This window comes from Podarcis tiliguerta, assembly GCF_965153285.1.
Source record: "Podarcis tiliguerta genome assembly, chromosome: 2".
Lineage (NCBI taxonomy): Eukaryota > Metazoa > Chordata > Lepidosauria > Squamata > Lacertidae > Podarcis > Podarcis tiliguerta.
Window position 1 is genome coordinate 90,701,001 of NC_139535.1, and position 27,183 is coordinate 90,728,183.

Consider the following 27,183-nt stretch of genomic DNA (forward strand, 5'->3'; position numbering starts at 1 on the left):
AATTGCGTGCATGCTGCTATGCACTGGAAGCCTTTGCCACACGGTCTTCATAGGCTTCCAATTCTGTGGTTGGGTGTGTGGGGGTTTTCAAAATAATAGGAAACACTGTGGTGTTAACTTCTTCTTTATGGTCCAAAGCATATATGTACAAACTGGACATGTACCTATGTACGTCCTACTCATGCACGTGCACACAGTATTTTAGAAAAGGCTGAGCTTGTTGTTACAGCAACCCAACTGTTCTTTACCACCCACCTCTGCCTTCAGTAAGTAAGGCTGTGACAATGCCATTTCAGGCATTAAGGTATAATGTTCTTATCTGTGACCTGGTTTTATTTGCGTGCACAAGTTTCTGAAGGAAATGAGTCAGGCGGTTGGCACTTAGAAATCAATGGAGCATGTGTGGGCAAAATAAGAATGAAGGGCAAACTGCCTTTTCAGGGTCTTGCTCCAAAATGTGTGAGCGCTTCCCAAAATTATTACCTAGTGGAGGTTTAGCATTGATTTTTAGGAATGCCAAGAGACTAATGTGTATAATTGACTCACAGGTGTGCACTAAGTGTGGTCAGCAGCTTGTTTACTGTGAAACGTCACTGCAAGCCTTGACTACTGCCCCACTGTTAAGAGAAAAATCTTGCATTGGATTTTTGCCATGTTTCCACATTGCACACACCTTAAAATGTAATGTTTGGTATTCTAAAGCACATGGCTAAAATATGTGTGATATGTAATGTGTTGCACGGATCTCCCAGCTGACCCTGGTTCCTAGTTGTATTTACTATATATGAAACATATGTGTTTCCCAGCATAGTATATGAAGCAGCCCTTAGTCTACTGGTATATTTTGCATTTCTCCTCTCCCTGCCCTTATTAGCTTCAGTCAGGGGCATGCAGGAAGACTATTATTGAAATGCTTCCAAACAGGTCACTAAGCCCATCTCGCAGAAGTCCCGTGTGTGCATCTTTCCACCAATTAAATGCATTCTGCAAAGGAAGTTTACTTAGGGTTCTCCCAACCCAATTGGGTGGTGCAGGGGGAAGATGGGGGAGAAGTCCCATTGTGCTAGTAAAAGTCATTGTGCTGGCTTCTGCTAGTGAGACTAGTTAGTTGCATCCAACCCATAATAACAATATAATGGAGTATTAATAACCTTGATTATTGTGCAAATAGCATAAATGCTGTGTAAATATCCCAACCATTAAGATAAAGGACTGAGAACAAATTGTGTGTATTTCTTGTCTTGTTTCTGAGTCGGCTCTCTTTTTGTTTAATAAAGTTGGTGATATGGTTTTCATCTAATTTAAACTTTATTTGTCCTCTTTTGGCTTAGTAATGTAGCAGAGTATCATTGATAGCTTTTAACAGTCACTTTAAAAAAAATATCCTTGTAACACACAAGTTCACTAACAGTGGACAACCCTGTTTTTTTCTTGCACATATCCAGCTGAAATCAGAAGGATGGTTAGTCATTTTTGATCTTGTTAATTATTCCAGGAATGTTAAGTACCGGTATACAGGCTTGAGGAAAGGGAATAATCTCCCTCTCTTTCTCCTCCTCATGCACCTTCATTGAGACTTCCAGAGGCTGACTTGTAGTGAACCTGTGGCATTCCTGGTACCCACCTCCTGTAGCGCAATTGCGAATCCCCCTGATGATAGAAATGGAGACAATGGAAGGAGCCTACACCCTGTGCAATTAGTTCCACTTGGAAGTGCAAATGGCACTGTAAACAAGGGGTGTATCTAAAGCCTGTTCTGTTCCTGTTCCTTTCACCTTCACTGAAGGAGAGGGAAGTAAAGGAGGATTTATGAGAGAGTTAAGCTAGTAGGTTTAAATTCCCCCTCATTTGCAGAGCTGCCTTCTCATAGTTCTCTCCCTCATGGTCAAGAGATGAGAGTCTTTACACCAGTGGTAGCCAACGTGGTCCACCTCCAAATGTTGTGCATTGCAACTCCCATCACGTTTCCCCTTTGGCTGCATTGGCTGGGGCAGAACAGAGATAGGAGTCCTTTTATACATGCCACTCACCCACTATATTCACTGTCATGAGTCCCATGGAAATATCTTGGAGGCGCTGGTTAAATCAGGAAGCAGGGTGGGAGGAGCTTGAAGAGATTCCCAGAGGGTTGAGAAGGTATTCATCCGGTACCCAGGAAGTCCTGGAGTTGATGCTGGAGGTGCAGTCAGAGTTCTGCGGGATGGGAGAAATGATAGAGTAATAGAATTGTAGAGTTGGAAGGGACCCTAAGGGTCATCTAGTCCAACCCCTTGAAATGCACCACCTCTTGTGGGAGTCTGTTCTACTGTCGAACAGCTCTTATTGTCAGAAAGTTCTTCTTGGTGTTTAGTCAGAATCCCCTTTCTTGTAACTTGAAGCCATTGGTTCATGTCCTACCACCCCGAGCAGGAGAAAACAAGCTTGCTCCATCCTCCATGGGACAGCCCTTTAGATATTTTAAGATGGTTATCATATCTCCTCTCAGTCTCCTGGTTTCCAGGCTGAACAAACCCAATGTTCTCCTAAGGCTTTGTTTCCAGACCTTTGATCACCTTGGTTGCCCTCCTCTGCACGTGTTACTTGAATCGTGGTGCCCAGAACTGGACACTGTATTCCAGGTGTGGTCTGACCAAGGCAGAATAGAGTAGGACTATTGCTTGCCTTGAATCAAACAGGGTGTTGGGGAGGAGGAATATGTAGAAAAACAGATTGGTCAGAGCAGAGGTTGACTGAAAGGTCAGAATAGAGTTGCGGGGAGTGTTAGTATTTGGGAACTCATAAGAGCCTTTTAATTATATTGTCCAACCACAGTGTTTAGGTGTAACTGGCATATATACTCTCATTTCTAATTTAAGGGGTTGGGCAACATTGCCCAGAGTGCAAAAGAATCCACCCATGAGCAGATTGTAGCCAGTGGCTTCTAATAGGATTGGACTTAACTGGCATCAATTTAGCAGAAAGTTCTACCCCATTGTATTTTTTTTTTAATGCATCCTCTACATCAAGGCTGTGGGGATCTGTGGCCTTCCCGATGTTCAATCTCCAATCTCCACCAGCCCTAGCTAGCATGACTAATGGTCAGGGATTATGGAATTTGAAGACCCAACATCTGGAGGGCCACAGGTTCCTCATTCCTGCTCGGTGTGATGGAGTCAGAGGAAGTTGACCTCATGATGAGGAGTTAGTTTAGTACCATGAAAGGTCAGTGGGGTGGCTAGGGTGTCAGACCAGGCCAGATAGGACTGTGGTCCAAATCCCCACTCAGCACTGGAGCTCATGGGGCAGCCTTGGGTCATTCATTGTCTCTCCACCTAACCTACCTCACAGGGTTGTTGTGAGGATAAAATGGAGAGTGGAAGAACCACGTGCATCTCCTTGAAGGGAAGGTTGGATATAAATGTAATAAATGATGAAAATAAAATAAGTGCCAGAAGTTAGCATTATCTGAGGATCTTCATAGGTCTCCATCTTACTGTGATATCACAATATGCTCTGGGTGCTTAAGAAAGACCTTGAATAGTCTCCCACTAGGGCGAGAAAAAATGTTTAAGGCACCCCCTCCCACCCCATAAACTGGCTTCATATTATGGTACTTATTAAGTGGTAGAGGCAGTCAGCTGCACGTGAGAGAGAGTGTGTGTGTAACTAGTTCCACTCAGAGATATGAAAAGACAGGAGGTTATCAGGTGTGCCAGGGCTGAGATGAAAGAGTGCATTGTGTTGCATTAGAGAATGTGGGCTGATATGGTGAATTGTTGCATTATGGTACAAGTAGGCTCAGAGGGCGTTAAGTGCTCGGATATTTGGCTTTGCATTTCCTTCTGGGGGGAAAAACATGTCGGAGTCACTTGGCTCTTTGCTGGTTTGTGATAGAGGCTTGGAGCAGTCAATATCCCTGTCGTGTCCACTAATGCTTTCCCTATCCTTTCCAGGATCCCAACCTTACGCTGCACACTGACAGCCCAGACCTAACACCATGTTTCCAGATGACTGTTGTGTCGTGGGTCCCGTGCTTCTATCTTTGGTGCATCTTGCCCTTTTATCTCCTTTATCTAAAATGCAACAACCGAGGCTACATTGTACTGTCTGTGCTGAGCAGGTTTAAAACGGTAAGATGCGGCGCGCATGCACACACACGCAAACACACACGCTGACTGCAGATAAGGGCAGAGTTTTGTACCTAATGAGAGAAAATGGCTAGGGGGAAAAACTTAATCATATGCCCTCCATTCAAAATGTCACGAAATAACGTGATTGTGATAATCTGCAAATTACCCTTGTACTGTCAGATAAGTTTTTGAAGCATGGAATTTGGCTTTACGAAAAAGATAGACTTCCTGCTCTGATGCAGCCTTCCTCAAACTTGGGTCCCCTGGTGTTCTTGAACTACAGCTCCCATCATCCCTGACCACTAGCCATGCTGGCTAGGAATGATGGGAGTAGTAGTCCAACAACATCTAGGGACCCAAAGGTGAGGAATGCAGTTTTTTGTGTGTGTTTTTTTAAACAAAAGGAACATAAGAAGCTGCCTCATTTCTATCAGACTCTTGGTCCCTCTAGATGGGTACTGTTGACGCAGGGTTTCAGGCAGGAGCATTTCCTACAGCTGTCAGGAATTGAACCTGCAAAGCATGTGCTCTACCACTGAGCTAAAGCCCTTCCAAAAGCATGAGCAAACCCTTCCAAAGGTTCTGGGTGGGGCTGGGAGAAAATGGGGGAAGAGCTTCTTCCTCTTGCGTAGTTAGCCAGACTCCTTATTTTCTGTGTTCTAGTCTCCCAGCCTCTGCACACTTACTAGTTCTTTAGACAGCCTACCTCCTCAACATTCCCATCCGTAAGAAGGTCATGTGGTGAGGTGGAAACACTCTCCCAAGCTGGTATCACTGGCACTTACCTGGATGGGGCAGCATGGCAGCAAAGTCAGGGCTGCACACATATACCAGTGGGAGCACTGCATTGGCAGCAGTGCTTCCCTCCCCACTGCACTCTCACTGACCTTTCTGCCACTGCCTAACCCCATGCAGGGAAGCAGAAGCAATACTGGTGTCGGGAGGGTAGCTCTGCTGCACTGCATACTCCGCTACTACATTTCATCACTCTGTGCAGCTATCCGTTTTTGCTGCTAAAGATCTTTTTCCACTTTTGGAAGCAATCGTTTGGATGATTAAGTGACGGGCATGCATTTTTAATTGGATTTTAATCTCAGCTATCCTCTGGGGGGTGGGGGTGGAGAGAGAGTTCTGTTTTGGTGGCATTGTTGCTAATAATTAAGAAAATCTCTTGACCCAGGTGTTACTTTTGTTTCCTGCTGAGTTTCACGTGATTTGACAGGGTTATAAATTCAAGAGAAGGAGGAATCTATTCAATTTATTAGATGGATGCAGCCCATCACTTATTGAAGTCAACAGCCAAATCTCTATAGATTTTTAAAGCTGTACTGAAACAACATGCTTCCAGCTCACAGCAAACTTAACATCTCATGACTTCCCTTAAGCAATCCACAAAGAGCACCATCTGACCATGTTGATTTTCAGCAAGTGATATTTGAATGTTGTGAACACGTGAAACCGCTGTGCCTCCATTCACTTAGGTGTGCTCTTCAACTCAAGAGAGTAAAAGCATACAGCCCTCTAAGAAGTGGCAACAATTAAAAGAAATTCACGAAATGTTGGGTTGTTACAAAGAGTTAACCTCACTGCCATTTGCCACTTCTAAATAAATGCTCTGGTTCCAAAGCTAAGCTCCTAAACCAGCAGAAGATTTAAAGTTCACAGAGTGATGTGCGTTTGCGAGGGGAGAGTTTGGCCTTTTGTCGTCACAAGCAATACCAAGCACTGGCACCCTGACTGTGTAGTTTCCTTCTCTTGTGTTGGAGGGCACATCCAGGGTGAATGGCAGCACAAATAGTTTCCTTCGTACTGCAAGCAGATGGAACATCACTGTCATTGATATGGGACTTGCAAAAATATTGCGCAAAATGTGCAATAGCAAACCATCTGCCCTGTGATTTTCCTGGTGCAGGCATGTCCCCACTCATTGCTCACATGTCTGGAAATGTACATGTAGTTGCCTCTGCATGGGATATTGGTACTCTAAGACAAGCTTGTGACTAGCCAATTGCCAGTAGGCTGTGGCAAGTACGAATCACCTCTGGCTGAGCAGCAAGAAAGCATATGCTTGCAAACGGAAATAAAAACCTATGCAGTTTTTTTTCTGCACTTGGGCAGGAAGAAGCAGATGCACAAATATAAGATGGGGGACATTTAGATTGCCAGTAGTACATGTGAAAATGATCTAGGACCACAAGCTTAACTTGAGTCAAAAGTGTGATACAGCAGCAAAAAAAGCTAATGCTATTCTAGGCTGCATTACCAAATTATAGTGTCCAGATCAAGGGAAGTAATAGTCCCATTCTATTCTGCCTTGGTTAGACCACCTCTGGAATACTGTGTCCAGTTCTGGGCACCACGATTTAAGAAGGATGGTGACAAGCTGGAACCTGTGCAGAGGAGGGAGCTGGGTATGTTTAGCCAGGAAAAGAGGAGACTGAAAGGAGATAGATAGCCATCTTCAACTGTCTAAAGGGCCGTCACATGAAGGATGGAGCAAGCTTGTTTTCTCTTGCTCTGGAGGGTAGGGCATGAAACAGCAGCAGCAGCAGCAACAACAACAACAACAACAACAACAACAACAACAACAACAACAATAAATAATTTAATATTTATACCCCACCCATCTGGCTGGGTTTCCCCAGCCAATCTGGGCTGCTTCCAACAAAATATTAAAATACAATAGTGTGCCAAACATTAAAAGCTTCCCAAAATAGGGCTGCCTTCAGATGTCTTCTAAAAGTTTGGTAGTTGTTGTTCTCTTTGACATCTGGTGGGAGGGCATTTCACAGGGCGGGTGCCACTACCGAGAAGGCCCTCTGCCTGGTTGCCTGTAACTTGGCTTCTCGCAGTGAGGGAACTGCCAGAAGGCCCTTGGCGCTGGACCTCTGTGTCTGGGTGGAACGATGGGGGTGGAGACGCTCCTCAGATATACTGGACCGAGGCCATTTAGGGCTTTAAAGGTCAGCACCAACACTTTGAATTGTGCCTGGAAACATACTCCAAGTTACAAGAAAAGAGATTCCGACTAAACACCAAGAAGAACTTTCTGGCAGTTATTCAACTGTGGAACAGACTCCCATGAGAGGTGGTGAAGTCTCCTTCACTGGAGGTTTTTAAGCAGAGGTTGAATGGCCATCTGTCATGGGTGCTTCAGTTGAGCTTCCTGCATTGTAAGGGGTTGGACTAGATGGCCCTTGGGGGTCTCTTCCAACTCTATAATTCTTTCTCCTCTTCAGGCCATCAGTATTGTACAAACAACTGCCATGTGTAGGTGTGGGCAGGCAGGGACTAGTAATTTTTATGACTAACGTGCAAGGCTGCTTTCAGAATATGCTGCAGTATAAATGCTCTTTGAATACATACATTGACTGAATACATTGCTAGTCTTGCAGATGAATTTATTTTCTCTCTCTTTCTTTTGAAGGTCTTTGCTTTTGTTCTCTGGTGTGTTTGCTGGGCCAATCTCTTCTACGCTTTCCATGGAATTGTTCAGAGCAGAACCCCAGCACCCGTATATTTTGTTACACCCTTACTTGTTGGCATCACAATGGTCAGTATGCCTTTCTGTTGATGTTATTGATTGCATGGGGGTCAATGTTGACGTTGAAACGTGATGTGAATTAATTTTCTTAGAGCAGGCATGGCTGCCTCTTAGAATCCCAGAGATGGCTGTGGAATTGATTGTTCAGTTATCAGCAGCAAATTTAGTGGAGAGAATGATGGCAATTATTATGGGAAAACATAGGAAGCTGCCTTATACTGAGCCAGGCCATTGGTCCCTCTAGCTTAGTACTGCCTACACTGGCTGGCAGCAACTCTCCAGAATTTCAGAAAGGAGTCTTTTCCAGCCTTATCTTGAGGCGTCTGAGGTTAAACCGGGGACTTTCTGCATTCAAAGCAATTTCTCTGTCACTGAGCTAAGGCCTTGACATAGAGGAGACAGACAGAACTTTGACAGAAGGTAGAAGATGTGCGTTGCAAATTGCTTTTGCCATTCTTCATCCTCTTATTTATCTGTGGAGTCCTCAGGGCTACTGTTATATGACAATATGTCATATTATCTTGGATTGCACAAGATCAGCAGTTCTGAAACAGCTGCCAAATTCTGAACAAAGTAATGCTTTGGATGATAATAAGAAGGAATCATATCCTTAAAGGGTATAATTTTTCCATCTAGTTAATACTGTCTATTTCTCTTCACGTTTTAAAAGTCAGCATTGGAGAATTCTGCATATAAACAAAGGAGGAAGGGACATTTTTACTGTTCTGCCCTGCACAAAGTTTTTCCTTGCCTTTGTGGCAAGAAAGCAAATAATATTTTCAGTGAGCCTCTATGAAATCTAAAGGTTGTAGAATGGAAACGAACATGAAAACACAAATGTGGGATATCTGAGTTAAAAGGCAATAGCCATGTCTTCCTGGATGAGGAAAAAAACAAGCTGTTTCCTTATTTTTATACAAATACAGTAATTATGCTGTTATCTAGTTCTAAAGCAAAGCGCTTTTTCTTTTGGTGGGGAGAGGGAACGGAACTATGCCCATATTCATGCCATACATTTAAAGCACTATTACGCCACTTTAAACAGTCATTGCTTCCACCAAGGATTCCTGGGAACTGTAGTTCATTAAGGATGGTGAGAGTTGTTAGGACAGCCCTATTCTTTTCACAGAGCTACAGTTCAGAGTGGTTTAACAGTCAATCCCCCTTCACAGAGGACTCTGGTAATTGTAGCTCTGTGAAAGGAATAGAGGCCACCAATCAACTCTCAGCATCCTTATTCTTTGAGTGTTTAAAGTGGTACCGTAGTGCTTTTAGTGAATGGTGTGCATGAGACCAATGGAAGCGGAAGAACAAACAAACCAACAGCAGTGTTTCAGATCCAGGCTTTTAAACCAAGCTAAGAGATAAGGAGGCATTCATTCATTCACAGCTGTAATCCATGTGTTCCACCTTTACTTTCTCTTCAGCTGTTAGCCATGTTGCTCATCCAGTATGAGAGGCTTCATGGAGTTCAGTCCTCAGGAGTTCTCATCATCTTCTGGTTCTTGTGTGTGCTGTGTGCTGTGAGCCCTTTACGGTCCAAGATAATTGGTACTGCAGCTCAGGTAAATGGGATGTGTCTATGTTATTCGGGATGTATACATTTATGACATGTTTCCCCAAAATTAGTATTTAGGGAGGGAGATGGCATGGCACTCTATGGGGAGAGGTAGATCTAATGGGAGTTAAGGGTGGAGCAGCTTGTGTTACTTTCTGCTGCCTACCTCTTCCGAAACACCAAGACTGGGACATTCACAGGGTGCTAAATACAAATAAAGGCAAGCTAATGGACTGTGAATGTGAGTGGAGGCTATGGGGACACTGCACTGCAGAGAGGAGAAAAGGAAGGAAAGTCAATCTCCTCTGTAAAGGCAGGAAGATAGGGAGGTCTCTTGTCTTATGTGTCTTTGAAAGGAGATACTGGAATGAAAACCAGTGTGTTCAGATTTTATTTCTGTGTTTATTTCTTTAGTGACTTATACCCCACTTTTCCTTACAAAGTGAACTCAAAGCAGCTCACTTAATGAAAAACAATGCAACGCATTAAATAAATGCAACATCATCACCGCCACCAAAATCAAACACCACAAACAAAACAGCATCAATCATTTGAGGTAACGAAGCTAGAGCAACAAAATTCAGGGAAGCTAATCTTCTAAAAGCCTTCTGAAACAGCCGTGTTTTGGCCAACTGCCTGAAATAATAAAGTATCAAAGCCTGGCAAACCTCCTTAAGGAAGGCATTCCATAAAGTGGGTTTAACTGCTAAAATGGGCAAGGTCTTAGTGGCTGTCTGCCATATCTGATTCAGCAATGCCACTTGGAACAAGGCCTCAGACTTTGAATGAAGCATGCAGGATGGAAAATAATGGGAGAAGGCAGTACTTAAGGAATCCAAGTCCCAAGCCATTTAGGTCTTTAACGATCCAAATCAGCACCTTGCATTTTGTCCAGCAGTGAATCAGAAAATAGTTCAAATCCAACAAGGTGGGAGTCATATATCTAGAATGTGTATGACAAACTTCACCACTCTACTGTCCTGAAAAATGTTTGGACTACAGCACCTGTCAACCTCCTGCCCCTCTCTGGCTGGGGCTGATGGGAGTTGTAGTCTTAAGGGTGCCTGCAGACATGGCAGAATATTGCATTAGTTTTCCTGATTTTAATGTTGGCACTCCTGTCCCATTTTCTATTGTTCCTTTCACCTGTTGTGTTAGGGAACTGTGACTTTTTGACCAATATACTGGCATGTTGTGTTAAATTTCATTCAGACCAGTGGCCATGGTGTGACACAGCAAATGTCATTGGAGAATGTTGCTGCTCCCCCACCTTGGGAAAAATTGGGCAAGGGGCTTTGCAACCCCCACGCTTGGCACCTGGGAAGCACATGACATCAGGTGACCATGGCTTGGATGAAATGGCCTTGGAGGCCAAATGGGGAGGCCTTGAGGCTCAGATTTCTAGCCCAGAAGGCAGGATCTTCCATACTTCTTCACAAAGGAAGAGGGTGGCGATTGCAGTTGATTCCAGTGGGAAACAGCTAAGACACCAGAGCAAGACTTATTATCACACAAGATCCTAAACAGTTTTATTAGGCTTTGCACTTAATAGCCACCTGAAATATTAAATATTTGTTTTTAATAATAATATTTTATTACTCTAGTGGTCTTTTTCCTCATCAATGTCCTAGGGAGACAGCGTCAGTGTTTCACCCCATGAGTTGATTAAATAATTGGTTTTTCCCCCCCTCAGGGGGAGCATATACATACAGCACTATATTGGTCTGTTGTTTTACCCAAGTTCTCCTTTGACCTCATTAACTTTCCCCCTCTCATTAACCATTTAACCTTTCCCTGCGCCTTTAGTGAAGAACACTTTCCTTGTGTATTGACTCAAAATCTTGTGTCTCTCCCTAGAACCCGATGGAAGACAGATTTCGAATTATCACATTTTATCTATACTTGGCACTGATCCTTGTAGAGTTGGTTCTTTCGTGTCTTAAAGAAAAGCCTCCATTTTTCTCTCCAGTTAACTTAGACCCTGTAAGTAAGTCCTTCTTACAGTGACTGCCTTCCATAGTTTCTCATGAGCTGTGATCAGCAACCAAGCTAATTTAAGAATGCGTGTCCACATCCTCTGATTTTCCTGGAAGGTGTCTTGGAACAAACCAGGTGTACACTACATCTCACCTTAAGTGTCTCTGATTAGGGTTCTGCCTCTGGACTATATGTTGAAGGAAAGTATTTACCTTAGACATCAACAACTGTAGGCTGCATGTACCAAATCCAGTCCCATGATTACCTGCTCCCTATACACAACCATGACCCGGAAGTCTTCGGACAGCGCTGGCCCTTGGCCTCTTTGAGTGAGATGGGCACACAACCCTAGAGTCTGTCAAGACTGGCCCGTACGGGCAGGGGTACCTTTACCTTTTTATACACAACCCAGAAGCAGGCATGGTGTGAGTTTCGACTTGCTGGTAGCCTATTTTGAAGAAGCCATGTGTGAGAGGGCTGTGCTTAATGAGGTGCTAATTTATGTGTGATGTTCTTTGCTAAAAGGACATTGTGGGGGGAGAGGGCAGAAATTGGGACAGCAGCCTGGTGAAGTAGTTGATTTTTGGTGGTGGTGGGATTTTGGGATGTTTGTCTCTTTGTGTGACAATTAGTAGCTGGCTGTGTGCGAAAGAATGGCCCAATCGGACCTTATTTTCATATGGCCTGGAAGCTGACTGTGGATTCTGCAGTAAGAGAAAAGCTTTTCCTTCCATTCTGCCACAACCTGGTCTTAATAAAGTCTGCTGGCAGCAGGACAGAGAGGCTTTCTATTGTCTTGCCTCGTGTCTTCTCCCCCCCCCCCGCTGCTCCATCAGCAAGGATCCCCTGTGTTTGCTATCTGGTAATAGCTAAAACACACATCCACTCCTTGCTTTTATGTCTGCTATTAGCAGGATTTGTTGAGATCAGATTGTGAAATCCAGCCATAGCCCTTCAAACACTGCTCAGAGCTGGGGGAAGGTGGTGGGGAGCAGGAAATTGGCAGGAGTTCCAGCATATCCTTAATATATACATCCCAGGATATATCGCCAAATGATTTTGAATGCATGGTAGTCTTTGGCTACAAAAGCTTTGGCTAAAATATTGGATATTAAAAAACAAATTAATGTCTTCAACTTTTTATTGTAGAATCCCTGTCCAGAGTTAAATTCTGGTTTCCTTTCTAAGATCACATTTTGGTGGTTTACAAGGTAAGCATTACTGAGCTCTCGTTGATATCCTCTATTTTGTTGAAAGCAATATTGAAGTGGCATCCGCACAAGAGATTCCCCTCGTGCTCTTGGTTGCCTAGCTACATTCCTATACAATACAGCATTCATTCATGCTCATCCCTCTACCCCACACCCAGATGTTTTGTGCTTATTAGAGTAGAGGTTAACAAAAGTACTCAGAACAAATTCCTGGGCTCAGAATGCTTTACTTCTAAATATATTTCCTTTGCACAATGGGCTGGTTGGTGGATCTCAGGATTCTGGCAGGAAACGAAGTACTGTAGTTGCAGCAAGTCTCAAGTCTGCCCATCCCTGGCGTAGATCACCTTTCAGAACTGAGGTGCAGGAAGTGTGAGACAGCAGCTAAGTCCACAGATGGGAAACTGGAGTGCTGTGTGCTTCATTCCAGGTTGGGAAATGCTGGCTAACACTGTGAACAACTTGCACAGTGATGTTTGAATTGGCAATTAAGGTTCAGGTTTCATTTCCTGTTGGAATCGTATTTTATAGGGTGTTTTTTATTATTCTTACTGTGCAGCAGGAAAAGAAACTTGAGTCTAGTGTGTAACATGATGAAACAAATCTTTGTCAACCTTCAACTCTCCAAAAAATGGCTTTTTTTTAAAGGGGAGGGGAAGTTGCATTTCCCCCCTCTCCAAAGAAGAGGGAGATTAGTTTAATAAGCCATACTTTGTGCAAGGTTGAAGAGGGTTATTTTGTGATTTAGGGGGGAGGAAATCTAAGCTTTTATCTTCAAGGTTCTCTTTGCAATTAGAAGACAACAATAGTTGTTGTTAAAAAAAAACAGGGCTGAGAATAGAGTTCTGAAAGGCAATTTGCACATTTTCATTCATAAGTCTATTCCATCTGATTTCCACATTAATCTGTGATTTAAAAAAGGAAAAAAAACTGTACAAAAATTGTATTTGAATACAGGTGACTCTCAACTTATGTGGGGGTTACGTTCCGGGGATAGCGTTTAAAGGCAAAAGTGTATCATCAAAACACATTGGGTGCAATGGTGGATGGGATGGTGAAAGTCTTTCACCCCAGAAACCCACCCACTTTCTGTCCCTTTAAAAACAAAACAGAAGTCAAGCGTGTTTACTGTATGGGATGAGTAATAAAGTCTGGGCTACAAAAGAAAGAAACAAAAATGAAAGTTATTGCCATAGTAAAGTATATTGGTGTCATTGGTTTGTCAAGTGTAGTTCCAGATGTGCCACGCCTGTGATGATGGCTGCTTTTTAAAGCCAAAAACCATTTTACATAAGTGCAAAACCTTAATGATAATTACTTTCCAGTCTGTGTATATTAGGAGATGCATATTAGGTCGGCTCTTAGGTCGGCTCACTTTTAAAAAGGCAGACCAAATTGAATTCTCCCTAGTTCTGAACCTAGCAGCCTATTCATTGTGCCACACCGTCCCGTAGAGATTCCCACTTAGAAACTGAATAAAAGACTTTCCACCTAGCAACAGGAGGCTCAGCTGCCTCCTTTGCTGCAAATGGCAAATGCATGGATGAAAAACTAAGGCCTCAAGGAAAATAGTTAATATCCGGAGACTTCCAAGCGTTAGCAATTCTGTTGGATAGTAGTTTGATGTCAACTTAAAATGCCACTTTCCTACCAAGATTTAAATCATTTTGTCCTAGTTTTTCCACTTAAAGAGAGATGGGTGAACTTGTAGCATTTGTAGTCAGTTCCCAAATTCAGTTGAGTTTCTGCAGGAGGACAAGAGGTCAACAGAGAGCTATTTAACATCCCTGACAGCAGCAGTTACATTGACGTCAGTAGTGATCTTGTTGCCATGTGGGAAAAGCAGGAGCGGGGAGCCAGGAAAAAAAATGCATTTAAGGTTGGCTACGGTCAAGGTTCAACCACTAAACCCCCTTATGTTTGTGGATATCATCACTGTAATAAATGAAAGTATGTGAACAGAACCTCTTGTTTGCCAATACTTTAGTAATGTATTATGCCAAAGATTAGACAGGATTTTGAGGGTGCCCAAGGTGATGGCAAAGCACAGCAGACATTTATGGTGGGATAATACTGGAGGCATCAAGGAAGTGCTAAAAAGTGTGATGGAGTTGAAGTTCTGGTACCAGACATACAATATTTGCGTGGTGAAACCGCTTTGAAAATGTGCTAACCTCATCTTGTGCACTTACCATCTTTACTCCCAGATCGAACTCAGGGAAAACCGTGTATTTTGGTTTGCATCAGAAAACCAAAGCACAGCACTGACTGGCCAGTATTTGTGTCAATCATGAAGCAAAATCCCTCCTTTTGGGGGGAGGGCTGTGCACAGTGCTGATTAGTTATGCCTTGTGACAGCCAAAATGCCACCTCCTCTGCTTCTCAGAGGACTTTTAAAGGGTGTTGGGCAAGAATACAAGCAAGGTGTTGGTGTGGATGGGGGGGGGGAGGGAGACAGAAAAACAAAGTGGACTGCCTGCTTGAGGGATAATGGAGGAGGGCAGGACGCTGGTGCATCCAGAGGCTATATGTGTGTCATTACTGAGGTGAACATTGGAGAGTGGATGGTAAGCAGAGATCACCCCTTAGCAGAAAAACTTGGCCTTACAGTGGTACCTCGGGTTAAGAGCTTAATTTGTTCTGGAGGTCCGTTCTTAACCTGAAACTGTTCTTAACCTGAGGTACCACTTTAGCTAATGGGGCCTCCTGCTTCTTCCGCGCTGCTGGAGCACAATTTCTGTTTTCATCCTGAAGCAAAGTTCTTAACCCGAGGTACTATTACTGGGTTAGCGGAGTCTGTAATCTGAAGTGTCTGTAACCTGAAGTGTCTGTAACCAGAGGTACCATTGGACTCGTCTTTGACCACCCCTTTGTACTTGCAGTCAGACCAGAAATTCATTTTATGCTAAATACATGGCCATTGCTGCAAACAGCAAATATGTATTTATTTCCCACCTCCCTACCTGTTACTTCCAGAACAATTTACCTGTATCCACAGCATTGCGCATGTCACCCGTCCCCATCCCACTGATAGCAGCATGTGATGTGGGGCAGGGAAATGTACAACAAACTCTGCCATCCGGTAGCTGGGTAAGTTGTCCTGGATGCCTAGTGTAGAAGAAGGAGGAATTAAATGTGTGTGTACTCACATGCACTGTCTGTAGAGGTCTTTGCACATTAAGCGTAACACTGCAGTACTCTCTTCAGAAAGGTTGAATTGTGTGTCCAAACTGATTACCAACGTCCTTTTTTTTATTTTTTTTACAATACAGTATGGCAATCCAGGGATATAAAAAGCCTCTTGAAGATAAAGATTTATGGTCTCTGAATGCGGATGATAAATCTGAAGTGATAGTACAGAAGCTGCAGAAAGAGTGGGATAAGCAAAATCAAGAAGTGCAACAGTAAGTTGGGTTTGCCTTAATAAGTCACTCTTAGGCTCCCTTTTGTGCATAAACTCTTGCTTTTTTAACCGTGCTTTAGAAAATCACCAAAATTGTGTGCCATCGTAATTTCAAAAAAAAAGAAAAAAGAATATTGCAGCCTACATAAATGATGATAACTGTACAAAATGCATAATTAAGCTAATGTGCATATGTTAAGCTATTGTGCATGTGTTTGCTTGTTTTGCATAATTTGTTATGCTTTTGCTAATCAAAGGATGAGGCAAGGATCCTCAAGGCACTGGAACTCTATCTCAGAACAACCAGTAATCAACCCCCATTCTAGTGTCACATTTTACCTGCATTTTCTATCACACTTTCAAGATTATCTTAATAATAATAAAGACTAGAACTTTTATGGGGGGGAGGGGGGAGAAAGAAACCGTGTCCAGGCCCCCAGGACCTTGTGTGGAAGCTGGAGTTGAGCAAATGAGCTGGACCGTAGGGAGCTGTTGACCCAGCAAGAGATTAGGGGAGAACTGGAAGGGATGATGATGATGATGATGATGATGATGAAGAAGAAGACAACAACAACAACTTTTATTTCTATCCCGCCCTCCCTGACCGAAGTTAGGCTCAGGGCGGCTAACATCAAATATATACAGTAACATTAATATAAAATCAAACAAGAATTAAATTACCTCCTAAAAACAGGTCAATATCCTTGTTGCCAGCTTCCTCCCTCTTCCTCTTCCTCTTCCTCTTCCTCTTCCTCCTCTTCTTCCTCTTCTTCCTCTTCCTCTGCTGGGTGATTGTTTACAGTGGGATCTCCCTTTTCTGGAGTGGACCCTTGTTCATTCCTGTGCCAGCTCCAGGTTTCCCATTGGATCTGCTGCTGCCTTTGCTCTTGAGACCCAGGTAGTGATGGTGGAGAATTGGGGATGAAGATGGGGCTTGGGATGGGGTTGGAGGGGTTATCAGGCTGCCTCGGGACTAATGTGGGTTCTTCCAGCTCCTCAGTTGTGCTGCTGTTCCCCACAAGGTGTTCCATGTCTCTTTCTCAGAAGACATATCTCACTGGGTCTGGCTGAGGTTCTCAGAACAAACCCATACTTGCATGGAATGGTTGTGGAATAACCACCACCATGTTCATGTGGCTTTTTGGAGAGGATTAGGGTTTGCGTTAAGATTATCCGTCTAATGCATTAAAAAGAGAATTAAATTACTGAAGCTAAATGCATAAGAACTGGACATACATATAATAAAGAGCAATGCAAAAGAGAGAAAGAGCAGGAATTGTCGGTGTACACATCATTTTCCATCAGAAAGTTTCAATGATCTGGTCTGCTATTAGGAGCCAAAAAAGTTAATTTAGTGTAGCCACCTGCCATTGAACCAAGAAGAAACAAATGGTACAGACCGAAGCATGTTCGTTGAGCATCTCTCAGTGACACCTAATTCCATACTAACGATCTGGCACACTGCATAGGAGTTCTGTATTCTCATTTACATGTGTGTATGCCTTGTCATGCTTCCGTATCATTCTTTGGATTTCAATTGAAATTGTAACTCTTGCCCTCTCTGATTCAGCCTCCATATTTTGGAAAGTTGTTTGTATCATAACCTATTTTTGCATGTGGTTCCTGAGATCAAGGTGCAGCTTTTTGTCTGTGTTTGGATACAATGAAGATGGATGACCGAACCTTTCAAAACTGCACTGTTTTTAACCATTGATTTAAAAACTCTGCTGATTTTATTTCTTAGAAATTCTGAGCCATGCCTGGTATGAGGCTGCTAGTGTTAAAATGCAGAAAGCTACTTTATGTTTTAAATCTAAACTAGGTCACATACTACAAACATTTCTTAGCAGAGTGATGATGACCTATCTGTTATGGTTACAAACCAATAAAAGGGTATGAAAACAGGATAACTATAATAAAAATAATGATATTCACAGAGGGGCCAGAGGAAGTTCCTGCTTTACCATCTGGCTCTTAATTTATATTTTAGATAGGAAGAATTTAGCTACATTTTCAGTAATGTAAGAAGAGGAATCTTTTAAGCAAGAGATAGCCTAATTTCAGTGGGCCTTCCAGGTAAAGGAAGAATCAGCTTTTTTCTGGGCTTATTATACATATATAGATTAAAATGAGCCACAAGTTTTGTCTCTCTGATCCCACAGGGACAAATGACTTCATTATGTGAAATGTTCTTAAACTTGCCTGTATGCAAAGCAGAAGGCAGAACATTAATAAAATGAGAACACGGAGGATAAGATGCTCTCTATATCTGTAAATAGCAGAGTGTCTGAGGTTTTATCTTATCCGGAGAGATAACTGGTAATGCTGAATCACTCAGCTGTGTACGGCTCATGAGCCACCACATACATACCTGATAAGACACACAGTACAGTTCCTTCCACCTCAGAATGCATGTTGTGTACATAGTGGATCATTTGTTTCAAATCACCCCTATACCAGCTGAACAGGAACAGGTGAACAAGTGAACAGCAACAGGAAAAGGTCCTGTGGGCCTTTCCCTATTCAACAGGAGGAAGGGCAGGAACTGAGAGGTGTGTGGTGTGGGACTGGCGCATGCGCCCCCTTCCCCGGTCCACACTTTGAGCTTTCATGTGTTTGGGCAAATACCTGACTTCCCTTAATTTGTGCCTTTGTCTTGAAATGTCACTGGAATAGCGGTTTTGTTGGGCGCAAAATCGGTGAAAGGATAGTCAAAACGGTTGTAGGAAGCTGTTAGACATAAAATAATCGGGGTAAAAATACCGGAAGATGCATGGCAAAACCATAGCTGTAGCCCATAACAGGGCTTTTTTGATTCATAAAATACTAAACAAAATAATTTAGTAGGTTTTATCCAACCTCAAATGAGACCTATTACTTGTGTGAATTACTTGTGTGAATTGATTTCAATTGGTCTCTTCTGAGTAAAGCTATCACCCATTAGTTTTATTTCTCGAAAAACCATAAAACCAAAAAAATGTTGATGTTTGAAATGTGGCTGCTTCCCAAAGCAAGTATGTCATCATCATCACCATCACCACCACCACCACCATCATCATCATCATCATCATCATTTTGCTGAACAGGAAAGGGAAATTATCAGATGCCGAAGGCTGTATTTGCCTCAGCCAAAGCTTTAGACTACAGCTTTTTATTTAAGTAAACTAAACTAATTTAATCTTAATCATTCCTCCATGAACTGGCCAGTCTTCACTCAAATCAATTGATCTGATAGGTTGATGTGGAAGTAATAACTCATACGACTTAATTTGCGAATTAGGTTCCAAATGTGCTGCCTTATGTCACTATAATTTAAATATGCAGCTTTAACATAGTTATTAAATAAAGTACCGATTTTAACACAGACAGTACTTTAAACTGAGGTCCCTTTTTTTCATGGGGGAAACTGCTCCCTGCTCTTGGCTACGAAAATGTGGGGCCCATATCTGCCAAGGAGTGTGGTGGAGTCTCCTTCTTTGGAGGTCTTTAAGCAGAGGCTTGACAGCCATATGTCAGGAGTGCTCTGATGGTGTTTCCTGCTTGGCAGGGGGTTGGACTCGATGACCCTTGTGGTCTCTTCCAACTCTATGATTCTATGATTCTATGATATCCTACAGACATATCTTAGCAGTTCTCACAGAAGCAAGGCCACATTTGAGGCCCAAAGGCTGCTATTATTTAAGAGAGTCAACATTCCTAACAAACCCTCCACTTTTTCAGCTGACTTTAACAATGTCTTTTTGTTCCCCTAGGCAAAAAGATATATCCTATACAAAAAGCTCGAACCAAATAGAGAACCATGTTGGTGATGGCCTTGAGGAAACAGAAATCCTGATAAGTAGTAATGCAAAGCAGAAAGAACCCTCTTTTCTCAAAGCCTTACTCAGGACCTTTGGCCCATACTTCTTAATCGGCTCCTTCTTTAAATTAATTCAAGATCTGTTGTCTTTCGTCAACCCCAAGTTGCTAGGGTGAGTTCTGCACTCTCATTTAAGTTCATTTCACGTGATCCATTAGCACAGTGTTTCCAAAACTTAGGTCTCCAGCTGTTTTTTTGAACAACGACTCCCATCATCGCTAGCTAGCAGAACCAGTGGTCAGGGATGATGGAAATGGTAGTCCAAAAATAGCTGGAAACCCTATTTTGGGAAACCTTGCATTAGTGAATAGCTAGTGAAAAGGTAATAGTTTTAAGGCGCCACTTGCTTTCTGCAAGCTTTTGGGGTTTTCGCATTTACTGCACTCCATTCCCTGCATGTCGCAGGGCACCTATTTTATCCTGTGCTGAGTCCTTGCATATCTGCATAGCAGATGCGGGGAATCGCAGGGGATAATGGCAGTCTGATAGAGAAAGGCTGTCTATGAGGAAATACATAATGGGTTTTCATGGGTTTTCTAGTTTTGCATAAGAACACTGAGTGGGAAACAAGGGAGGCTCTCATTTAGACATATCGCCAACATGACTAAATGGTGTAGTATCTCCTCCATGCACCATATTACTTTCCAGTTCACACTTGCATGTCTACTTGCTAAAGAATCCCATTTGAACTGCAACACACAAAAGTTCATCTATGTGTGTTGATTGGCAGATGCAAAGATCACACGTGTGCATGCTTTCCAGTCAGGGCCGGCACAAGACATTCAGCTGCCAGAGGCAGGATCTGCATCTGTCTTCATGATAGGGGAGGGCTGTAGCTCAGTGAAATACGCTTTGCATGTAGATGGTCCCAGGTTTAATCCTCGGCATCTCCAGGTAGTAGCTGTGCAGAAGAAGAAGGCAGGGGATGATGCTAGAAAACAGTATAGAAGACAGGAAAGTGGTCAGACTATTTTTGTGGCAGACTAGCAGAGAGCTTTGTGAGGAGGCACCAATTTCCCATCACCACCCAAGGCAGTTGCTTCATTTTGCCTCATGATGGAGCTGGCCCTATTTTACCATGCTTTGCATGTACTATATAGCTGTAACTTGCTTCAGCTTTTCAGCCCCTCTACACACTACGCTGGGACGTGGGTGGCGTTGTGGGTTAAACCACAGAGCCTAGGACTTGCTGATCAGAAGGTCGGCGGTTCGAATCCCTGCGACGGGGTGAGCTCCCGTTGCTCGGTCCCTGCTCCTGCCAACCCAGCAGTTTGAAAGCATGTCAAAGTACAAGTAGATAAATAGGTGCCACTCTGGCGGGAAGGTAAACGGTGTTTCCGTGCGCTGCTCTGGTTCTCCAGAAGCAGCTTAGTCATGCTGGCCACATGACCCGAAAGCTGTACGTCGGCTGCCTCGGCCAATAAAGCGAGATGAGCACCACAACCCCAGAGTCGGCCATGACTGGACCTAATGGGAGCTGTACGCCGGCTCCCATGGCCAATAAAGCGAGATGAGCACCGCAACCCCAGAGTCGGCCACGACTGGACCTAATGGTCAGGGGTCCCTTTACCTTTACACACTATGCTGGCACAGTGAAACCCAGGTATGCCATTTGACCAACACACAACACCAATCAACATATAGGTTTCTGCCCTCCCCCCGCCCCCATTTTCCACAATATTTTTTATTTTAGATTTTTAAAATTTTATTGCTGTAGAAAATTGAAGCGGATAAATCAATTAATAAGATGTTTGAGGTGGTCTTATGCCTTCTAGGCATGTGCCCAGAAGAATGGTTTGAATTATGGGTGCTGCTACTTTGCTGTGGGTAAGAATAAGTGTGTTGTGCTTTGCCCACTAATCTCATTGTTTCTTCCCCTTGTTCTCTATTTGTTTCGTCTCCTCCTTAAACAGTCTGTTAATTGGCTTCATAAAGAATAAAAGCGCTCCCTTATGGTGGGGATATCTGACTGCAGCTTTGATGTTTTCCTCTGCCGTGCTTCAGACGATAATCCTTCACCAGCATTTCCAGTACTGCTTTGTTACTGGGATGAGACTGAGAACGGGCATCATTGGGATAATCTACAGAAAGGTAGAAGTCGGCTAATGTTTTTGCAAGCACAGACAGTGAATATGAACAACCCAAATTGCCCTTGGTATTGCCCAACACAGGCCTGCTTTTTGCAGGAAAACACATTTTGCTACCTGCTCAACACCAGATACATCATGCTGAGTTTTTATGGTACTAGCCCGATAGATGTGCCATACTGTCTTGCTTTTTTTATTAACCAGATTTGCTTAAAAGGGATTGTGTAAAAGCTAAATGAATTTGTGGCAGTTGAAAATCATTCTTGAAAGAATAGTTCTTCAGCTGGTAACACTAACCATTGCACACATGTAAAAAGTGGATTTGATGCTTGGTGTATTACATACTGTGCACATTTAGCTCTATTTGTGCATCATGTGTTTGTATTCTTGGTACCGCAGCTACAGCTGCTTGTGAAATCCTCACAAATACTTCTCCTCCATACCAAACTATTTTAATTATTCCTCTGTTTTGCAAGTTCCCCAAGTCATTTGTATAAACAGGATATATAAAAAAACAAGACTGTATTTGAGTTTGCTTATATTTGCATACTCAAATGAGTGTAGTAGTGGTTGGAACAATTTTATATCTTTAGTTATTAATGAGTGGCTAATATAACAATACAATGCATAATGGAAGTCCAGCCCACCCCACCCTCTGTGAGTACCAAGTTTTGACATATCTTTGTTTTGTGGAAAAATCTTACATGTGGAAAATCTTACATGATGAGCCACTATGCAGAACAGCTGCCAGAGGGAGGGTCCTAGACTGGCAGACCCAAGCTCACTTACAAGGAAGTAAGACCCATTGGACTTACTTTTCCTATTGTTTATTCCTTTTGGACTAAAGTCTTTAGCAAGACACAGCTGATTGCTAACCAAATTATTGCCTTAGATCCAAAAATTGCTTTATTACCTGTTTATGAGGGAGAGGCACAGGATCTTACCCAAAGAGACCTCATGAGGGCTGCAAGACCTACTATAGCGAAGTTTGGGAGGTCTTTAAATACAAGAGCCATGGTTTATGGAACTCTGGGACTTGATGCTCATGGAAAAAGTAACTAACAAATTGCAGGAACAAAGAAGTAATAAGAAGTCAGGCAGCTTTAATTCACCTGTATGCTGCCAAAACACAACAAGGATACAGGCATCCCATGGGGATCTTTGGAAATACAGTTTTTGTTTGATAACAGGAATGGTTTATATAGAATATGTGCTTCTACTGCATGGGATATAGTACTCTTGGGAAGTGGCAGAGAGGATGTTCTTTCTGTTCTGAAAAATAAGAGTTTTAAAAACATGGAAGGTTTTCTGGTGGGAGCTTGGAAATACACCAGGAACCAGTGAAGTTGCCACAAAGCTAGCGAGATATGTTCCCACCAGCCAGTCCAAGCTGGTGAATCATGAAGCTGTAATCTGGGGTAACTGAAGTTTCTGAATAGCCTTTGGAGGTAGCCCCAGGACTGATGCATTGCAGTAGTCCAGTCTGGATGTTCACAGAGTATGGATAGCTGTGGCCAGACAATCTGCCCAGAACAGTATTCAGATAAGACACCAACTGAAGCAAATGGAAGGTATTTCAAGGCATGGAAGCCTCCAGTGACAGACCAGGATCTTTTAGCATCTCAAAGCTGCAAACCTGATTCTTGGGGTGGTGGAAGTACAGGATCAAAATGTTACAAAATGAGGAAATATGCCTAAATAAGGGAGTTTCTCTCATTGTCTCTTCAGTCTTTAGTCATCACCAACTCAGCAAAGCGCTCTTCCACTGTTGGAGAAATTGTCAACCTGATGTCAGTGGATGCCCAAAGATTGATGGATCTGACTACCTTCCTAAACATGGTGTGGTCTGCGCCGCTCCAGATATGCCTAGCTTTAGCCTTTCTCTGGCAGGTACAGAGTCACTTATGTTTGTTCTCTCTGATTTGGCACAATGTGCAGCCAGTAAGCTTAAGGCTGACCCAGCTTGAAGGGGGAAAGGGATTGTGGAAAGTCATATTGCAGGCAACCTGTTGCTCCCAGCAGAATTCCAAGCTCTTGTCTTTAGAATGTTCTGTCTGAATAGATGAATAACTGAGGATGCAGAGCTCAGGTGAGCTGCAATATCCTTAGATTTAAAGAGCCATAGCAGGAGTATAATGGGAGAAGGATCCTAGAGATGAGTTTAGGGGATGGTTTTTATTTATCTCAGTTTTTATTTGCAAAGCTGCTGTAGAACATTGCAGTCCTCAATTCCCCCTTAGCTCAATAAAAGAGATCTCTAATGATAAACATTAAAAAAAGCTTCTCAGGTTCATTTTTTGTCTGCTTTTGTCTCTGTATAACACTGTGCCTAACATAAACTGGTGCATTTGTGAAGCAGGTTATGGCACCATTTTTTACCAGCTTGCCTCTATGTAGAGTGCCAGTATACAGCATCCAAGGAACCATTTTTAGCAGTGCCTGTGCTGGTTATAAATAAATACCCAAAGATTTTGAATTCACAGTCAATTAGCTTTTACTCAGAGTAGACCTACTGAAATTAGCAGAGCTAACTTAGCCGTGTTCATTAATTTCAGTGGGTCTGTTTTGAGTAAAACTTCGTTGAATACCACCCTTTCTGTTCCCCTGTCCTCCATTCCTTCCTTAGCTTCCAAGGACGCATACGTGACTGCTTGGTGCAGATAAAAAGAGAAGTTTCATAAGGATTTTGCAGAGCTTCTCTAGGTTCTTGCACTTCATGTTTAAAATCTATTTAGTCAACTTTAGCCATGTAAACCTTTCCGTGCTTTAGTGGTTAGAGTGCTGGACATAGCTTCCTGTGTGACACTGGACCAGTCATCTTCTCTTAGCTTAAATGACCTCATGCAGCTCATGTGCAAGTAAAATAAGAGGAGGATCATGTATGGAACTTTGAGCTTCTAGGAGGGTATAAATACAATAAATTCCACCTTTTAAAAATATTAATTGGAAGAGAATAGAATAATGACTGATGTGTTTTGCATCGTTTTGAAGGAATTAGGGCCGTCTGTGCTGGCAGGAGTTGCTGTGATGGTCCTACTCATCCCATTTAATGCTGTAATAGCTATTAAAACCAGAGCACTCCAGGTAAGTAAACTCTAGTACATCCATTCCAAATTCATTTGGATTGTCTAGCTGAGGCTCCCTGCAAAAGGAAGCAGAAAGAGGGTGCTGGCAGATTAGTCAGCACTTAGATCTTAGAGCAATTTGACTACCGTGTGCAGAGCATGGCTTATTTGCACCTGCTTGTCTGCCCTGGGATTTCTGACTTGCCTTGCCTTCAAGTCTCACTGTGAAACTTTACCTGAGCTGCTGCCTGCTCAAAGCCCTTCTCCTGTCTGTTTTTTCCTGAACACGGTCCTGATTATCTTGTGCCCTGGACTTTATTCTCATTTGCTTCCTGTCTGGAACAGATTCTGCAAAACCACTTCTTGCAGATTTCCCATTATTTTCCCAGAGCAGTGAGTAGTAGAAAATTTTTCCACAGTGCTTTATTTTTCCGGCCAATACTGTGGTACCTCTGGTTACGAAGTTAATTCATTCCGGAGGTCTGTTGTTAACCTGAAACCGTTGTTAACCTGAGGTACCACTTTAGCTAATGGGGCCACCCTCTGCCGCTGTGCCACTGGCACATCTCATCCTGAGGTAAAGTTCTTAACCCAAGGTACTACTTCCGGGTTAGCAGAGTCTGTAACCCAAAGTGTTTGTTACCTGAGGTGTTTGTAACGCAAGGTACTACTGTACTCTGCTCAGAAGGAGCATGACTGGTGAGATTGCCCCTAGAGTAGAGGTCCACTGTGCCCTCCACTCAGTATAGTTTTGAATCACAGAGCTGCAGATCTCAGAGATCATCTGGATCAGTTCTGTGAACTGCTTAACATCCTACTCTGTGATTATTATCAAAATTATAACATGCCCTACACAGTGAGCAAAGGAAGCCAAGAGCAATTAGACAAGTGTTTGGAATATGTTCACATATATATGCTAAGGATACTGCCATGAGCACCATTAATGGATGCCTTTACAATGAAAACTTTCAATGCAGCTTTATTCCCATGTAGGGAATTGCAGCATTAAGAGTTTTGCGGCCAGTTCTAATGGGAGTAATACTAAAATTCCTTTTCTTTCACCGACTGCTAATAATTGACTCATTTTAATTGTGAGGGGATATTTAAAAACATCTGATTTTTATTTACATTTTAGTGATCCTGTATTGGTGCTGCTTATTTTCTGCACTGCATTTCACTTAAGCTGAGCATGAACTTTAACTCTGCAGCTGCTGCTGTTTCTGTTTTCCTTACTCTCCTTATACTTCCACGGTGCAGTTCTTTTGTGGCTTGTCAGTTGAACAAGAGCACACGATGAAAGGAATTCAGTGAAAGATAATTTTCTTTTGTGGGTGGGGGGGAATACAACCACACCACCATCTAATGGTGAATTGCCTGATGCCATGTCTCCACTGCCCCCTCCACCGACCTTAAAAAGTCACCTAAATAGTAAATAGGAACCACATTCCTTCCCTTGGCTGCTTGAAAGTGGTTTCTGTAACACCAGCAAGGACAGAAATGTGATGGAAAGAGTCTAGAAAAAAGCCTCAGTGAGTGATTAATGGCTTTTCTTTCTGCCTCCCTTATGACGATGAGTCTGCCTGCAAAAGAACCACACACAGAATATCAGGCTGGTTTCAGCTTTGTTCTAAGTACATAAAGATTAAAATGCAACCTATGTCCCAGTGACTGAGGGCTGAGCTTCACATATTACATCTTGAACATATTTGAAAATTGGGAACAGAGAAAATTGCCTTATAATGAGTCAGACCATTGGTCCATCTTGCTCAGTATTGTCTACGCCCACTGGGATTGTGCCCAGGGTTTCAGACAGGGAATCTCTCCCAGCCCTACCTGCAGATGATGGGGATCGAACCTGGGACCTTCGGCATGCAAAGCAGATGCTCTGTGACTGAGCTGTGGCCCTTCCCCTGTCCTATAATTATTGCATATCAAGTAGCCAACGGCCAGTGCTAAGGAAGAGTCCAAATAAGATCTTATTGACAAATGTTTCTCTTTCTCCACTAAACCCAAACAAGCATGAGTTACAGCTCATAAGAAATAATTTGCAATTCTCTAGGGTCTCTTGCATGGGAATGCAGGTGGTGCTGTGGGTTAAACCACAGAGCCTAGGACTTGCTGATCAGAAGGTCAGCGGTTCGAATCCCCACAACGGGGTGAGCTCCCGTTGCTCAGTCCCAGCTCCTGCCAACCTAGCAGTTTGAAAGCATGCCAGTGCAAGTTGATAAATAGGTACCACTCTGGCGGGAAGGTAAACGGTGTTTCCGTGTGCTGCTCTGGTTCACCAGAAACGGCTTAGTCATGCTAGCCACATGACCCGGAAGCTGTATGCCGGTTCCCTCGGCCAATAAAGCGAGATGAGCACCACAA

General features: G+C 43.0%; 1 protein-coding gene across 3 annotated transcripts in view; it reads left to right on the forward strand.

The window, feature by feature from the left end:
- ABCC3 (ATP binding cassette subfamily C member 3) overlaps nt 1-27,183 on the forward strand; it is a 69,689-nt gene that overhangs the window by 15,617 nt on the left and 26,889 nt on the right. For all 3 annotated transcript variants that reach the window (XM_083429996.1, XM_083429997.1, XM_083429995.1), the window contains 10 exons: nt 3,933-4,109; nt 7,537-7,662; nt 9,081-9,218; nt 11,069-11,194; nt 12,338-12,399; nt 15,672-15,803; nt 19,555-19,773; nt 21,575-21,752; nt 23,477-23,638; nt 24,740-24,832. In XM_083429996.1, coding sequence (XP_083286122.1) covers nt 3,987-4,109; nt 7,537-7,662; nt 9,081-9,218; nt 11,069-11,194; nt 12,338-12,399; nt 15,672-15,803; nt 19,555-19,773; nt 21,575-21,752; nt 23,477-23,638; nt 24,740-24,832 — 1,359 coding nt within the window. In that variant the 5' untranslated portion in view covers nt 3,933-3,986. The remainder of the gene's footprint in view (nt 1-3,932; nt 4,110-7,536; nt 7,663-9,080; nt 9,219-11,068; nt 11,195-12,337; nt 12,400-15,671; nt 15,804-19,554; nt 19,774-21,574; nt 21,753-23,476; nt 23,639-24,739; nt 24,833-27,183) is intronic.